Genomic DNA, 18,571 nt, shown 5'->3' with positions numbered 1-18,571 from the left:
AGAGTTTGTATATCTAAACATTTTTATCCTATCTGCCACTAAAAGAACAAAAACACATCAAAAACAACAATGACTGGATGAAACACTCAAGGGACCAAGTCCTTCATAATTGGCAAAGAAACTTGAGGACGTATATTTCTACTGATTAGAGTGATGGTATAAAATAAGGACCTAGCATTTCTACTGAATACTAGTGAAGGCTTCCTATAAAGAGAATCTGACCTCAATGCTCATGCGCTCGAAGCTTTTTGGTGGACTTCAGGCAAAAAGGAGGTCTTCAGCTCATACTCCTTGAGATGGGCCTTGTTGCTTCTTCATTCTAATGTCCCGCCACACCCCATTCCTGCACTCCTACCATAAAAACAATGGTGAGACTCCTTAGCACAAGCTGCTTCAAAACTTTCTCTTTCTCTCTCATCCCACACTCTCCACCTGGGATGCTCTGACCCTTTGTTATTTGGGACACAATCATCTTCTTAACATCAGTTCAAGCAATCCTTTCTCTCTTTTTCCTTTGACCTCATCCTCCAAATAGAATCTATCACCCTTTCCTGTACGCCACCAGTTGGATTGTGCATTCACCTTTTAGTACCCCTAGCACTTTCTGCATGGATTGGGTTAATGTAGCTGGCTCTAGCCCAGAAACTGAACGATGCCCCCTACATAGGACTTACTGAATGAACTAAATTAAGAGAAAGGAATGCAATAATTGTCACATGCTTTATTAAACACCCATATGTTGGGAATCTGGATAATACAGATTTCTTTGGATGTTAAAGATATAAAATCATGAAATGCCACTCTTATGTATTTTCTTTGGTGGTCAGTTTAAGCACTTCTGAAGTATAATATCAAATGGGACAATGAATCCCCATTTGTCACTTTCTCTATGGGATCAGCCATTCTATAGCAAGTTTGGAATTCATCATGATGACCACTTTGAGCTGAGGGCCTATCATTTTAAAGCCCTTTTTGGAAATTTGTTCCTATTGATGGTGTTTATTTTATGGATTTTATTTCATTTATTTTATTTGTTTATTTTCACTGCCATAAAATTCCTGGTACCTGTTGCTAGAACTTGCTATTTAATGTATCAATAAAGAAGCATATATATTACAAAAAAAAAGTTCCCTGGTAGCTTTGCATACCACTCCTTTATTACACAGATAAAGGATTTTATTGCGCCATCTAAGACAAGATAGTAAGTTAGAAACAGGGCTAGATTAGAATTCAAGGATCCTGAGATAAATAGCTATGGGAAACAGATACATAAACACTTCATATTCCAAAGCAAAAGACAAAAATGATTAGAAGAAGCATTTCCTAATACTAATTTGAATTCTACATTCCTGAACAAAATACAAAATACTATGTACCATCAAAGGACCAATATAATGATTACATCACATTTATCTTGCTGACTCAATATTAAATACGTCTCATGAGAGACTTATACTGAGATGCCCTGTGCATGTACTCTGCTCCTATAAAAACACTGAACATCTGTACATAATGTTAATTTTAATTTATGTACAAAATGTTAATTTTTAAGAACATTTTGAGATATATCGCTATAAAAAAAGAATTTCATACTAAATTTTATATTGAAATAATTCCATATATTTAAAATCCTTGGGGAATGTGTTGCAGCAGTTTGGCAGCTTGTCTATGCTTCCCATCTCAAATGTTTTCCTTTGACCACACCCACCAATGCTGCAGTGTCAGGAATCTTAAACACCGAAAAATCTTCTGAAACATTTGGTTTGGAAAGAAATGGAATAGATAAATTTGAATAAACAACACAATCTCACATCCTTTATTCATAGAAAATGAAGAGGAAATGCCTATTCATTGAAAAGATATCTTTTAGTTGATGTGTATCTGCTCTAAAATTTCACCTACTGAAATTTCTTGGTGAACTCTGGTCAGTAAATTGGTAGAGGTAATTAAATGGGACATTTATTTAGGGTCAGCTGCATAAATAATAAATAATAAACAAGGCAGCATGTTGAGGTCCTCCTACGGAAATACCAGAAGGCTTAATGTAGTCAAGAGAAAGGGCAGGTATACGATAATGTAGAACGCATTAAGTGTCCTGAGAGTATAAAACGCTGTGTCAATTCAGAAGACCGACCAACTTCTGACTAGGGTTGGAAGAGCGGTTTCAAGAGGAAGACAAGATCTAGGTTGGACCTCAAGGATGGTAAGATTTTGCCAAGTGGGTTGGCACAGAAATGCTCTCTACTTGGGATAAAGGCCAAGCATTAGATGAAATGGTTGAGTTCAGAGACTGGTAAGAATTGATTCAGTCAATTGGGAGTTGAGATGGAGTCAGATATGAATTACTACCTGGAGAGGGGGAGAAAAACCTGAGATTTAAGTGAGGGTTAGACTGTGAAGGACCTCAAGTTCCAAGGCCAGAAATTCAGATTTCACTGAGCACAGGCAGCAGGGAATGTGAAAGGTACTGGGGCATGGGGATGCTCGAGGCATTCATAAAGACGGCTGCAGCAGCAGTCAGGAGACTGAATGGAAGGAAGAAGGGCTGGAGGCAAGATAACCTGATATGAGAAAAGGAACACACCTGGGAAAATTTCAAGATAGTCCAGGAAAACAAAAATGCCCATGTTAAAGTATTCCACATAAAAGCGTAATGATTTACAACCAACCAAGCCATTGCTCACTTTCATCTGAATTGCACTGTCGTGGCTCATGATGTCTGCCTGGGCTCTCTATGACACGCCATGCTCAGAATCATGGTGCAGACTGTCAAACACTTAAAGCGATGGCTCATAAACATGAGCAAAGCTGACAGTTTCCTTGAGACCAGCACCACTCATGCCAGGCATTCAACAAATCATTTGTGCTCTGCAGCTGCGACCTGCTCCCTTGGGAAATCAGAAGAGCACCTTTGCCACATCATCAACCCCTGCTGAGACAATGTAGGAGAAGTTGAGGCTGCCTTACAGCCAGTCTGCTCAGCTTCATTATGGGTAGGTGGGATGTTGGACCATTTCCCTAGAATGTCGGCATGAAATAAACGTGTCCTCAGAGTCAGCGGTGGAGAGTAGCTCCTTTAATAGCACTGTATTTAAATGAATCTTTCCATAAATAATAAATAGATTAGGAACATTTTTTAAAATGCCTGATATATTCAATGTGTAGCTGAAATCTTCCCCGTTTCTACTATAACCAACCATTCTCTGTGTGTCCACAGGCTTGGCAAGCCTTACATTGGCTCAAGGAAGCATTTTAAAGAGGCACGATTATATATAACAGTCTAGGAATAAAAATGTAATATCTGAAGCTTTGGACCATGGATAAACAGGTATATAACACATTTTCCTTTATTAGCTATGACCCATAATCGTGATTTAGAGATTTGTTTTTCTTTGTTACAGATATACAATCCTCTTTCTCATTAGTGGCACGCCCTAAAACCAAGCTAGTTTTTAAACCACAATGCATCAAAAGCAAATGCTAGATCTAGGGAAATACCTTTTTTCCTCCCATTTCAAAATGTATTAAAAAGTTAGGAGCACATTTTAAGACACACATATTCAACAAAACCAAAATGAATCTACAGGTTTACAATAATCATCTATCGCTATTTTGGAAATTCTCCAATTTACATAAAGACAAAGTTAATTTTATAATCTACAGTAGACAAAATAGGCACATGAATGTATAGCCGCAGAGTTGAAAGCAAATCTGAGATTTGTCAGCCATAAGCTGATCAATAATTAAAATGGAGTTCACCTCCATGCTGTAATTTTAATGTATGACTACAGGTTTCCCTAAGTTTCCCTAAATATGTGTTAAAGCTAAACGTCTATACCATAATAATATTCATTAGCAATTGTACCCTGTTGATTAACAAGCATTCTGGAAAATTTGAAGAAAAAAACACACCCACCCACATAATTAGGACGTGTTTACTTAATAATCCTGAATATCACTATGAAAAACACACCACTTCAGTGAAATCTAAATGACTATATTTAACTGTTTAAATATTTTAGCAATGTATCCGAGTTGTGATGTTTTTCTTCAACACAGAACACACCCATTAATAGCCCGGAAAAACAAAAGCAGTCTGATTCTAGCAGCTTCTTAAAATCTGAAGCCAATCTCTGAAAAATCCAGCCTAAAGATCACTTCCTCCCCAGAGCCAGAAAACAATACAGAAAACATGTTGCTTATTCATGTCTTACCTTTTTCCCTTTCCTTTTCCTATGGGCAGGTTTTGTATTTTTCTCCTTTGGCTCTTCACTCATCTTTCCTTTAAATCAGGTGAGTTTTTAAAAGACAGGAGATCACCGCCCGTATTCCAACATCCAGAACCACGACCAAGAGTCAAGGCATTGAGACCTAAGTCCATTTACGGGCGCTCCCCAGGCAGGCTGCCGCTGCTTAAACCCAGCCCTGCTGCTCTCCGAGGCGCGGGCTGCTAATGTAGCTCTGCTCAGCTTTCCTCCAGAAGAAACTGTGTGTTCTCTACACCCAACAGTCAATTATTCTTCTAAAGAAAATCAATATTTTAGCCTTTCATTTTTAACTAAGCATTACCCTGAGATAAATCTTGACAAGACTTTGTTGCTTGTTCCTTCACACTGATTCTAGCCTGTAAATGGTGAGAGAGAGAAAGAGAGAGAGAGAGAGAGACACACACACACACACACACACATACACACACCCTCACACACAGAAATAAGCTACAGACTGCTGACAAGTCTCTAAAGCCTTCCCAGAGGATGATTTGCTGCTTCTTGCAGCCTGAGAAGCCGAATGTAAATTGCTCTCAGTGCTGCTGATTGCCTCCCATGCTAACACATGTGCTGAATGCATCAGGGCATACCAGAGGAGGAGGCTGTGGTCAGAGTGATAAAAGATCAGGTTACTGGTTTGTTACAAAAAAAAAAAAAAAAAGACACTCAGTGATTCAAACAATAAAAGAGATCTACTACCACTAGAAAAAAAATCACCAGCTCCACTTTCTCGGTGGTTCCTTTCTCAGGTGACAAGCAGAAAGATGGGCAAATTGCCAATTTTCACCTAAAGATTTTTTTAATGAATGGTAAATCACAGAAAGCCCCTAATACCCAATTTGCCATTACTCTTGTGTAGTTACTGAATATATCGTGCATGTACCAACCAATCGAACAACCAGGAAACCCTCAGGATAGTTATGGAATACTAAGAGCCAAACTGCTGTCTCTGTGGCAGAAGCATCCTGTGCTTCTCTGCTATGTTTTAGGCCATGCAGGTCTCAGATCACATTACACACTCCCCAGCTGCCCTGCCCAGCAAGCCCACAATCCACAGCCTCCACCCGAGCTCAAGGCCTTGAGGATAATTTCTGACTGTCTGGGGGGCTTCACACCCAGGTGGCAGCTCCCTCACAGGCCTTCCATCCATTTAGACCTAACCAAATAATCATCAGAAGCCGGCACTGAAGCATCTTTTGAAAAATGCCAGATTAATTCTGACTCAGGAAGGTCCCAGGAACCACCACAGGCAATCGCTAAGACATGAAAGGGTCACTTTGAACAGGTAACGGACACAGTTTGAGGGTAGGAAAGTGGGGATAGAAAAGTGAGGGTGGAAGCATGTCAAGAGGAGAAGAAAATGGGGAACAAGGGTCGATCTATCCCTTGGGGGACAGAAGCCAGAAAGAAATCATGTTTCATCCCCATCCTAACATTTTTAATCAGGAGAAATGTGATTAAAATTAAAATAAAGCATGCCCTTACAGAGAAAAGCAATTTGTGGGGGGCTAATTTGTAGCAATGTGTGCTGGCGGATCTAGCACTGGTTTGAGGAAATGATGCCAAAATACTGAACCAAAAGGACAGCCCTGTTGACATCAAACTATTCCCCATTCTTTGCCTACCATAGAAAGGGGGTCTGTGTCTACATGCTACCAGCACCCCAACCCCCATACCTGAAAGACCAACCACCCAGCAAGACCTGAGTGTGATGCAGCAAGCCAGAGACATGGGTGCAAACTACCCACTGAAAGAGGCACGAGAATTGCAGGAACTGACTTAGCTGTTTGAGCTACTTTCTACTGTGGCTCGCACATTATTTAATTGTAATGATACACATCTCAGTAAGCCTGGTGTGGCTAGAATTCTGTCTGGTGCCAGGCACCTAACCCTCATGCTCCAAGTTTCTGTTCAGACTTTGAACTGCTAACCACCCACACTTCCCATCTTCTGCTGCTATTCCATTACACTCTTCTCCTCATGCAATGAAAGGTAAAGAACCATAATGTGGCAGAGTAAACCTTTCAACTTTGGTAGTCAACCCTTGTTCATCTTCAACTTTGTGGAGAAATCTGGAGAACCCTCGGTCCTGAGAACGCCTCTATCCCTCATTGACTTCAATCTGGTAAGCCTGAGTTTATTAGCTGTGCGCCTTTTGAGGGTTGAGGGTGAGGGAGGTGCTCTGGAAGCTGAAAAGTCTAAACAAGTAGACTGAAGTCAGGTTTTCCCACCTCTGTCTTGCATTCTGCACTAGTCAAGCAACAGCTGTGGCCATCTCCATCTACAGTAGAATCCTGACCCGTTGATTACCGGTGTCCAAAGAATTACTGAGCTCAATCACCTCCCAAGGAATGTCTTTCTCCACAAGCGCTTTACTGAGTATCCACAGGTGTGAGCCTCTTTGATAAAACTCATGGGTTTACAAAACTGGAAATTGAATTGAGTCTGTTCGAGAACAAACTGACAAATTAATTGGGATGGTAAAGTTACAAAAATACAGCTAACACAAAATGGGCCAAGTATATAGCACGAGAATGTTTTTGGGGAAAATGTCATTATACTAACCTTTAAAAACTATAAATGGGTGTTTAAACTGAAAAAAAAATTAGGAAATTGATGAGGAAGCTTGAATTGATAGAAAATGAATGACTTTGACTTGGGATACTTGTTTGCCCATTTATTTGATCAAGCATAACCTCGCCTGTATTCATTTATATATACAATACTCATGTTACAAGCTAAAGTGCTCTCTGCTGGTTAGACAGATAAAAACAGGACTTGTAAAGGATTATGTGGCAAAATTCTACAAAAGATCATTTTAAGGAGAAATTATCCTTCCTGATGAGGAACTCATAAATCTGGTTAAATAATATTTCAAGCTGTCACACTGTATAATCAGGTCTGACAGAAAACCCAGTTTCAAAAAATTAACTTTAAATATGTCAAATTGTATACATAAATAATAAAATGCATCAATTTAATTTAAAATAATAAAAGAACATGATATATAACACACTTAATGCTCATTTTCTGTAACTCAATAAGTTCTAGGCTTAAAAAGGAATAAATAATTACATCTCTGAAATTCTATAAGGCGAAAAAGAGTTTCTGTGCTAGAGCAAAGCTTTAAACCATCACAAAATCAATAGCAATTTAATTTCTAGCATTATAAAACATATTTTGACTTCGTGAACCATCAGATTGTATTTAAACATTGAACAATTAAAGCAGCTGAAACAATAAATAGAAAAACATTACTTGCTGTTTTATGGTATTTCTGTACACCTGTACTCTAAAAATTTGTGTTCACAGAATACTGATGGTTTTTAATATGCCTGAAATAATGCCAGTGCATTTTAAGTTAAATTTCCTCTGGCTAAAAGAGTAATCTGATTGACCTAAAAGTAATCTAAAGGGGATTACTTGTTCCAAAAATGTTAAATGTTAGCTACTTTCCAGTGGTAAACTCTCTTTCATCCGAATTAGCAGATTCCCCCTGCCCTTGGGTAAAGTTAAATTTAGCCTAGGAAAAAAAATGATAAGCTAAATAAATACACTGAAATTATCAATCTAGAAACAAATCTGTCACTTCACCAAACATACATACACAAACCATAACTGGCTTATAAGGTTTCCAAACACCAGTCCACATAATTGACTGCCTAATTAGAGTTTACTCCAGCTAGAAATGCTCATGAACTAGTTGATACAGATCTACTAAGACAGTTCTATTTTTAAAACGCACAACTCGCTTAAGAGGACAACAACTAGGGCCAAGTTAGGTCTCGTAGAACAGATCTATTTTTAAAATGAATGTGGCTTACCAAAGAAATAATAATGGGGCTTGGAATGGTACGAAGCCAATTTTTGTAGACTATATTCTGCATAAAATTCACTTGAAAACACTAATTAAATCTTTTCTTGACTAAAATGATTGCACATTATTTTAAAGGTAAGAAAGAAATGCCCATTTAAGATGAGCAGAAATACGTCTATGAATAGACTAATTTTAAGGCTGGGACATCACGGACTTACTGTAAGTTACACTGCTTGCTGGCAAGCTAAAGCAGTTGTTAAATCTTACTAACAGTATACCCTTAAAGGCATTCACTAGTTCTCAATATTTAAAATACTCAAACATAAAGAAAAAATTACAGGCAAAGAAGCTGTTTTCCTGGAGACCATCATGAGTACTTTGAGATGCATTCCTCTCTTCACCCCTCCGAGGCCCTAAGAGGGGAGCAGCTTCCCCGCAGTCAGTCACATTAGCAGAGCTGGGACCAGAAGTAGTTCTAGGGACCCCTTCTCTGAAATGCTTTCTTTCCATTATACCAGGATCTCTTAGAAAGTGTAAAGTGAAGCTCAGGTCAGACAGGAGATGATCATCAGTGGTACGCAAACCAGTCTTCAACAGGTATACATTTACTCGAAATCAGAAAAAAATATGAGAAGGGTTCATCCAATGCAGCTCATGGAAACTTCTCTTTGGAGTTGCTATACTCACCTGCCCTGTTTGTATGAAAGCCTGCCAAGAGGGAACCCAGAGGACGAGTGTGTCAAGAAAGGGGAGGCAGCTCCAGAAGGCAAAAATGGCCATGCTCCTTCCCATGCATTTGGGGTTTCTTAGGAGAAGAGGGGTCCTTTGGCACCCCACCACAACCACATCATCCTCCTGCTTGCTCACTAGCCTCATGGATATGGCTGGGGTCCCTAAACTTGTGGGTCGTCTCTAGTGAAGAGTTCTGTATCAAAATCATTATTATTTTTAGGGCTATGTGGATCTGTTTCTGAACTTTCAATTCTGTTCCATTAGTCTAGTTATCTTCATGTCAGTACCACACTGTTTTTTGAATTTTGTGTTATTAGCACAGTTGTGGGTTGACAGAAAAATCATGCAAAAAGTACAGAGTTCTCAAACAGCCTCTTCTCTCACACACAGTCTTCCCTAGTATTAACATTTTGCATTGGTGTGGTAATTTTGTTACACTTGATGAAATATTATTATAATTACGCTATTAAATTTAGTTCACTGCTTAGATTCACACCTTGTGTTGTATAGTTTTATGGAGTTTTTTTGTCCGTGTGAGGCTACTTATATGCAACCTAAATTTCCCTTTTTCATCCCTTTTGAAACATGCAATTCAGTGGTGTTAATTATATTTACAAAGTTATACCTCCCTCACCATCATCGATTTCCAAAACTTTTCCATCACCTCAAACAAAAACTCCATACCAATTAAACATTAACTCTCTACTTCCCTCACCAACTGGTCCCCATTAACCTAGTTTCTGACTATGAATTTACATATTCTGCTTATTACATAGAAGCGAGATTGTCCTTTTATGTCTGACTTGCTTGGCACAATCTGCTGTCGTTAAAATTCATCCATGTCGTAGCATGCATCAGGAATTAATTCCTTTTTATGGTGAATAATATTCCATTGTATGTATATACCATATTTTGTTTATCCCTTCATTGATCCATGGGCACATAGTTTGCTTCCACCTTTCGACAACTGTGAATAATGCCACTATGCGCATCAGTGTGCAAATATCTGTTCAGTTCCTGCTTTCAATTCTTTTGGATATATACCTTGAAGTGGGATTGCTGGGTCAAATGGTAATTCTGTACTTAACTTTCTGAGGAACCACCAAACTGTTTCCATAGTGGTTGTAGCACCTTACATGCTCACCAATAATACACAAGTGTTCCTATTTCTCCATTTCCTCTCCCACACTTGTTTTTTTCTGCTTTTATAAAAAAAAAAAAGCCATTCAATTGGGTATGACATGGTATCTCACTGGGGTTTTGATTTGCAATTCTCTGATGGCTAATGAGATAGAGCACTTTGTCACATATTTATTGGCGTCTTCCTGGAGAAATGTCTATTCAAGTATCTTCCCCATTCTGAATTGGGCTGTTAGTCTTGTTTGTTGTTAAGTTATAGGAGTTCTTTTTATATTCTAGACATTACACCCTTAATAGATACATAGTTTCCAAATATTTCTCCCATTCTACATCTTGTCATTTTAGTTTTGATGAAGTCTTTTGTTGTACAGAAATTTTTTATTTTTATTAAGTCCCATTTATCTATTTTCTCCTTTTACTGTTCATATTTTTGACATAAGCCTAACACAAGGTCCTAAAGTAGTCTCCGCATGTATTCTTCCAGCTTTATAGTTACAGTTCTTCTATTTAGGACTTTGATCCATTTTGAGTTAATTTTTGCATATGGTTTGAGGTAGGAGTATACCCTCATTCTTTTGCATATGGATATCTACTTATTCCAGCACTCTTTACTGAAAAGACTACTCTTTCCTCACTGGGTGGAATTGGCACCCTAGTCGAAGTTTATTTCTGAACTTTCAGTTTGATTCCATTACTCTATGTCTGTCCTTGTGCTGTTACCATGTTGGTTTGATTACTGTAGATTTGTAATACATTTTTTCTTTTACATGGGCAGGCATCAGGAATCGAACCTGGGTCTCAGGCACGGCAGGCACAAGCTCTGCAAGTGAGCCACTGCTGCCCACCCTATAATACATTTTAAAATCAGGAAGTGTGAGTCCTCCTGCTTTGTCATTCTTTTTCAAGATCATTTTAGCTATTCAGAGCCACTTACCTTTCCATATGAATTTAATGATTGCCTTTTCCAATTCTGTAAAGAAATCTGTTGGAAATTTGATTGGAAATGCATTAAATCTGTTTACCATTTTGGGTACAATTTACATCTTAATATTTAGTCTTCCAATCTATGGACACAGAACGTCCTTCCATTTATCTGGAACTTCTTTGATTTCTTTTAGCAATGTTTTCGTAGTGTTCCGCGCACATGTCTTTTACATCCTTGATTAAATTTATTCTAGATATTTGATAATTTTAGTTTGCAATTGTAAATGGAATATTTTTTTCCTGATTTCCTCTTTGGATGTTCATTACCAGGATATAGAAACATCATTGACTTTTGCTTATGGATCTTGTACCCCACCACTTTGTTGAATTCATTTATTAGCTCTAGTAGCTTTGTGGTGGATTTTTCAGGATTTCTACGTATAGAATCATGTCATCTGCAAATAGGGAAAGTTTTACTTCTTTCTTTCCTATTTAGATGTCTTTTCTGTCTTTCTCTTGTTTAATTGTTCTGGCTAGATGAATAGCAATGTGGTGACATGGGCACATTTTTCTAGTTCCTGATCTTAGGAGGAAAGCGCTCCGTCTTTCACTATTGAACATTATATTAGCAATGGGTTTCCCACATATGCCCTTTATCATATTATGGATGTTTCTTTCTATTCCTAGTTTTCTCAGTGATTTCATCAGGAAAGTGTGCTGAATTTTGTCAAATGCCTTTTCCACATCAATTGAGTTGTTAATGTGTTGGGTTTTTTTTCCCTTCATTCTATTAATGGGGTCTGTTATTATTATTATTTTTTTACATGGGCAAGCACCGGAAATCGAACCCGGGTCCTCGGGCATGGCAGGCAAGCACTCTTACCTGCTGATCCACCGTGGCCCGCCCTGGGGTCTGTTATTTTAATTGACTTTCTTATGCTGAACCATCCTTGCATCCTTGAGATAAATCCCACTTAATCAGGGTGTATACATTTTTTAATGTGCTGGTGGTTTCAGTTTATTGGTATTTTATTGAAGCTTTTTGTATCTATATTCATGAGGGATATTGGTAAGTGATTTTCTTTTCTTGTAATATTTTTTATCTGGCTTTGGCATTAAGGAGATGTTGGCCTCATAGAATGAGTTGGGAAGTGTTCCCCTCTCTTCAACTTTTTGGAAGAGTCTGAACAGTATTGGTGTTAATTCTTCTTTGTATTTTTGGTATAATTGACTGGTGAATTCCGTGAAGCTGTCTGGTCCTGGGCTTTTCTTCATTGGGAGGTTTTTGATTACTAATCCAATCTCTTTATTTAATATTGGTCTGTTGAAATCTTCTATTTCTTCTTGAGACCACGTAGGTAGTTTGTGTGCTTCTGGTAATTTTTCCATTTCATCTACCTTATCTAATTTGTTGGCATACAATTATTTAGAGTATATTCTTATCATCCTTTTTTCCTATGGGATCAATAGTAATGCCCCCCCCCTTTTATTCCTGATTTTAGTTATTTGCATATTCTCTCCTTTTTTCTCTGTCAGTGTAGCTAAACATTGGTCAATTTTATTGATTTTTTCAGACAACTGACTTTTGGTTTCATTAGCTCACTCAATTTTTTAATTCCAAATTTCATTTATCTCCTCCTTAATCCTTGTTTTTTCCTTCCATCTACTCTCATTGGGTTTAGTTTGTTTTTCTTTCTCTAGTTCCTCTAAGTGTGGGGTCAGGCATGTGATTTGAGCTCTTTCTTCTTTTTTAATATAAGATATTAATTTTCTTCAGAGCACTACCCTTCTCAGTGTCTCATAAGTTCTGATACATTGGGTTTTTGTTTTCATTTGTCTCAAGCTATTTCCTCATTTCCCCTATGATTTATTCTTTAACCCATCAATTGCTTAAGGCTTTGTTAATTTCCATTATTTGTAGGATTTTCCAGTTCTCCCTCTGTTATTGATTTCTAGTTTCATTCCTTTGTGATCAGAGACAATGCTTGCTTTGTGACCTAATGTGGTCTATCGTGGAGAATGATCCATGTGTACTTGACAAGAATCTTTATTCTGCTGTTTTATGGTGCAGCGTACTACGCATGTCTGTTAGGTCTAGTCACTTATGGTACTGTTTATGGTCTCCCTTTCTTTATTTACCTGTCTAGATGTTCTACTCATTGATGAATGTAATACATGGACATCCCCAACTATTATCATAGAGGTGTCTATTTTTCCCTTCAGTTCTATCAATGTTTCCCTCAAGTATTTTGGGGCACTGTTTTTAGGTGCATAAATGTTTATGATCATTATTTCTTCTTGGTGGATTGACCCTTTTATTAATATGTAGTGTTCTCTGTCCCTTGTAAGTTTTTGGCTTAAAGCCTATTTTGTCCAATATTAGTACAGCTATCCCAGCTCTCTTTAGGTTACTATTCACATGGAATATTTTTTTCCAACCTTTCATTTCCAATTTATTTGTATCTTTGAGTCTAAGATGAGTCTCTTGAAAACAACATATACTTGGGCCATGCTCTTTTATACATTCTGCCAGTCTGCACCTTTTGACTGGAGAGTTTAATCCATTTATATTCAGTGTAATTATTGTTAAGGCAGGACATTGGCGATTTTGTCCTTTGTTTCTTATACACATTTTATCTTTTTTGATCCTTTTTTCCTTGAATGCAGGCTTCTTTTGTGTATAGTTCATCTTTTGGATAACGGATTGATCCTTTTCTCATTCTGCTTCTATGGTTTTTAAATACTTTGTGGTTGCTGTAGATATTGTATTAAACAACCTAACACAACCTAAACATTGGATAACGGATTGATCCTTTTCTCATTTCTGCTTCTATGGTTTTTAAACACTTTGTGGTTGCTGTAGATATTGTGTTAAACAACTTAAGACAACCTAAACAAACCTACTAATTTGAAAAGATATCAGCTTAACTTCAACAGCATACGTGGTCTGCTCCTACACTCCTATATCCCCTTTTAATGTAGTATTTGTCACATACTATCTCTTTATATTTTGTGTGTCCATAACACAGAAATATGATTCCTTATTTAATTATATTCTAAATCTTTTAGGAAATAAAGAGTAATGCTACATACTAAGGATATTATACCACTGAAGTTTGCACTGACCCATATAATTACCTTTACTGGCTATCTTCACATCTTCATACTGCTCCAGACTACTATCTCTTGTCCTCTCCTTTCAACCTGAAGAGCTCCCTTTAGCATTTCTTGTATTACAGGTCTCTTTGTGATGAACTTTTGCAATTTTTTGTTTAACCACAAATGTTGTAAACTCTTACTCATTTTGAAGTATAGTTTTGCTGGATAAAGAATTTTTGGTTAGCAGTTTTTCTTGTTCAGTACCTTAAATATGCCATACCACTGCCTTTTTGCCTCCAGGATTTCTGATGAGAAATTGGCATTTAGTCATATTGAAGATCCCTTGTATATGATGAATTGCTTTTCTCTTGCTGCTCTCAGAATTACTTCTTTATCTTTAGCATTCAACATTTTTATTATAATGTGTTTTGAACTAGGTCTATTAGGTTTTAAACTGTTTGGAGTTCATTGTGCTTCTTGGACATGTATATTGTCTTTTATGATATTTGGGAAATGTTCAGCCATTATTTCCTGAAATATTCTTTCTGCCCCTTATTCCTTTTCCTTCTTCTGGGACTTCCATAATTTATATGTTGATATGCTTCATGTTGTTCCACAAATCCTAAGGTTCATTTTTTTTTCATCCTTTTCCATATCTGTTCTTCCAAATGTTACTTTTGATTGTGCTTTCTGCTAGTTTGCTGATTCTTTCTTCAGCCTGTACAAATCTGCTAGTGAATGCCTCTGGTGTATATTCTTAACCTCCATTACTGTGTTTTTCATCCCCACAAGTCTTTTATACTCCTTTTTAAGCTTTCTAACTCTTTTATTCACACGTCATCTCAGGATTGTGTGGCTTTGAGTTCCCATGCTTGAACGTGTGTGGGAGTCTAATCACCGACGTAGGTGGCTCTGTGGTCAGCAACCACAGCAGGAGGAGCTCGTGCCAGCGTGTGGCCACTGTATGTCTCTTAAACCCTGCAGGACTGAGCTTGCAGGAGGGGTGTGGACTAGCAACTCTGTGCCACTCTTCTACTTCTTTGTTGTTGCTTTTGATTTTTTTTTTCTTTTTTTCTTCTAATTTAGCATTTGTGGACCAATTTCCTTCATCTTCCAGAGTTTCAAGCAAGATGAACCTGCAGTTTTTTTTAGATGTCTCTAAGAGAAAACATTTCCTGACATCTTGACGACAACACTTCCCCCAAACCATCATTATACAATGTCTTGTTAGTTCTAATGTTGAGTGAAAACATCTGAAGAAACTCACTCTGTGTTTTCATATTTCCAGTCTTGAGTCTTCATAGTGGAAAATAACACAGTGGCAGATGCACTTCTGCTTGGAGCAACTGACAATGCAGGCAGGTGTGGGCCAGGAGGAGAGGAAGCATGGGGCACTGGTTTGAGTCCCAAATTCAGCTGATTCTCAAACACCTATATAGTTCTTGCCATATCCAATGTTCATCTTAGGTATTTACTAATACTTTCTTATAATTGGATTTTTTTAACCTAGCATTGCCCTAAACAAACAGTATCTGTGAAATCACAGTTTTTACATGCTAGTTACATTTTTGACAATGTATTTGTCAAAGAGGATTTCCCTATTTTTTCTGGTGTTGTTCTTTCTTTCCAGATTTTTCAGCCATGTTCCTATTAAAAGATAATGATACAATCAAAATGGATTAGTAAAAAACAGAGACAGAATGTTCCGTGAAATGTAGTTGGTAAATGGGTGGTTTGCTTTTTGTTTGTTTTCTTCCTTGAACTTCTGCATTTTCATAGGTATGATTTTCTAAGTAGGGTAATTTTCTTTCACCAGGCTAGTAATTCTCTTTAGAAGCCTGGTGATATTTACACACCAAATATACCTACTTTTGTGAGGCAATGTACCAAATGAATCATTCCTTTGATCTTCCTTAAATCTATGCTTTACTTACTAAAATAAATATCCTAAATGATTTTAAAAGAACTATGGTAACAGATTCTAAAGACATTATCTTGCTTTGTAAAAGGTAATCTCCAGTAATATGAATATTAAGATGATCAAGGCATATGGATTCTTAAATTTGAGTCCAAACACCAAATGGGTTCAGTAGTTCGTTCTTTAATGGCTATGGAAAAATTATACAAAAGATAGCCTTCTTAATTAAATATTGACCCAATATAGCAGCCTCTCAACTCTCCACATTCAAAACAAATGTTGAAACTCTTTTTCTTTTGTCTACTAAAATAAAAAGGATTAGAAAAGGAATTAATTTTTTTGACTTTTATTTAAGCCCTATTTCACAGGATCTCAAACCTTTTTACTAATTTTAATGCTACCTTGACTAAAACCATAATGACATAATAAGCATGTTTGCCTATCTCCTTTCTGTTATTTCATTTTGCTTAACCATTATTTCCATAAAGGTCTGAAATAATTTTTCATGAAACAGGAAAAGTAATGGGCTTAGGAGATTTTTCTACTGGCAAAAAACAAAACAAAACAGAAGTAAAGGCAAAACTGCAATAAAAGGGGAATTGGCATTGAAGTGGAGAGTTTGTAGAATGAAGAACATGAGAGCTGCTCCAAGAAGTTCCTGTTTTACCTGCACACACACCTGTGAAACACGATGTTGTCATTCAGCCTCATGGTCAAAGATGATAGCAGAATTAAAGGCAGACCTGGGCTCCAGCAAATTATATTTTCATCATGTCCTGATTAATCCTCAGATTACTTGGATGTAATAATTAAAAAGTCAAGGTAACATTCCTAATTTTAAAATAAATGAATACCTATTGCCACATGATATTCTCAATTATTTTTAAAATTATTACTAATTTTATTATCAACAATCCATACCCACCAAACATATACTCACATGCACCCCTTGACTCATCCCCTGAAAACCACTAATCTGCTTTCTATCACTGCAAATTTGTTATTCCTAGACATTTCTTATAAATGACATCATACCTTTGTCCTTATGTGTCTTGCTTATTTTACTGAGCATGTTTTCAAGGCTCTCCCATGCTGCAGTATGTCTCAGAACTTCATTCTTTCTTATGAAAATATTTCATTGTGTGCATGTACAGCATTCTGATAATCCATTCATTTGTTGATGAACATGTGGGTTGTTTCCACCTTTCGGCTATTGTAAATAATACTGCTATAAACATCAGTGTACAAGTATCTGTTTGAGACCCTGTTTTATTTTGTTTGGGTATATACCTAGAAGTGGAAATGTTTGATCATATGATAATTTTATATTAAACTTTTTGAGGAACTGCCATATTCCTTTCTCGGTAGCTGTACCATTTTAATTCCTGCCTGTGAATTATTTTTAATATCAATGTTTTGACACAAAAATACATCTAATTTTAAACAGATTATAAATTTAAGACACGGTACTATGATCCAGAAAATCACATCAGAATAAGCAATGAAAATGAATTTCCTCTGGAAATCATCATTCATTGTCAATTTAACCATTCTTCAACAGCATTTGAGGACATGTGTTTACTCTTATGCTCACCAATCTGAGTTACCATAAGTTTCTTGTGATATTTGCCAAATTCAGAAGAGGAAAAATATATTCTGTGTTTTAATTTGCATTTCTTCAATTGGTAGAAAGATTGAATCTGAACGTCTACTAATCATCTTCATTTCTTATTTTGTGAATGTTATTTTCATGACCATACTCAGCCCATCAGAACACCTTCACGGGAAATATGACCAGGACTTCCTTGGGCTATAAAGATGGAAAAAAATCCCAAAGAACTGACCATAAGCTTGTCTTTTCTATCTACATTGGAGAAGATAGAATGTTCAAGGAGCGGGTTACATCTATATTCACGCAAAACTTTTCCTTTTGGGGTGCATGATCTGGGAATTGAATTCTGGTCTTTCATGTGGAAGGTGAGCATTCTACCACTGAACCTCCCACGCACCCCATATCCACACAAAACTTTAACACCTTTAAACATGCTGCTCCTCAATACTGTGGCCTAGCATGGTATCTGAAATTTAATACATTACTTAGCCTGTAAGCTCCTGGAACAAAGTTTGTACCTGAGTACCTATCACGCTCCTGATGTAGAAAAAGCATTTCATAAATACCACCTGAATTATTTAACAGCAGCAGCATGGAGCCTTGAGGCATGCTGGACACTGTTCTATCCAACAACTGAAATCTCAACCTTTACGTTTTGATGCACCGTGGGCAAGGGCACTGACACAGAAAGCCCAGCAGGGCACTAACCATGCTGCAGCAAAATGTCAAGACAGTGTCTTTTACTCCCTCAACCCATCTCTTTCCTCACCCTTGGCCCATCTCCTCCCCACCATGATTCCCTACTCTGGAAGCTCAGGGATGGGGTGAGAAGAAGAGTAGGAATCAGGGTTGGGAGGACATCTGTTGGACCAATTATTGGTGGTGTCTTTAAATTAAGTTTTAAATGGGCTATTATTAATATTACATAAAAACAAGCAGTTTCAGAATGAGACAAATGCACCTAGCATTTTGACTGAGATTAAAGGCATGAAAATATACAAAAGATCTATAACAAGTCACATAGATCGTCTCATCTATACCTCCTTGGGGCATTTCTCTTG

At 37.2% G+C, this 18,571-nt stretch overlaps 1 protein-coding gene and 1 long non-coding RNA gene across 3 annotated transcripts in view; one reads left to right on the top strand and one right to left on the bottom strand.

Annotated features, from left to right (window-relative positions):
- ANK3 (ankyrin 3) overlaps window positions 1-18,571 on the bottom strand; it is a 715,267-nt gene that overhangs the window by 540,214 nt on the left and 156,482 nt on the right. The window contains exon 1 of one of the 2 annotated variants that reach the window (XM_077125228.1): window positions 4,215-5,130. The exons of the other annotated variant lie outside the window; for it this stretch is intronic. Within the exon in view, the coding sequence (XP_076981343.1) occupies window positions 4,215-4,277 (63 nt within the window). The 5' untranslated portion in view covers window positions 4,278-5,130. Of the gene's footprint in view, window positions 1-4,214; window positions 5,131-18,571 lie in introns of those variants that run through there. 2 annotated transcript variants of the gene reach the window in all.
- Window positions 2,758-4,748, top strand: LOC143653875 (uncharacterized). Its single transcript, XR_013161582.1, has 3 exons — window positions 2,758-2,993; window positions 3,218-3,328; window positions 4,244-4,748. It is a non-coding gene; the product is annotated as an uncharacterized LOC143653875 (long non-coding RNA).

The sequence above is a fragment of the Tamandua tetradactyla genome, chromosome 13, assembly GCF_023851605.1.
Source record: "Tamandua tetradactyla isolate mTamTet1 chromosome 13, mTamTet1.pri, whole genome shotgun sequence".
Lineage (NCBI taxonomy): Eukaryota > Metazoa > Chordata > Mammalia > Pilosa > Myrmecophagidae > Tamandua > Tamandua tetradactyla.
This window is presented reverse-complemented; position numbering and strand designations above follow the sequence as displayed.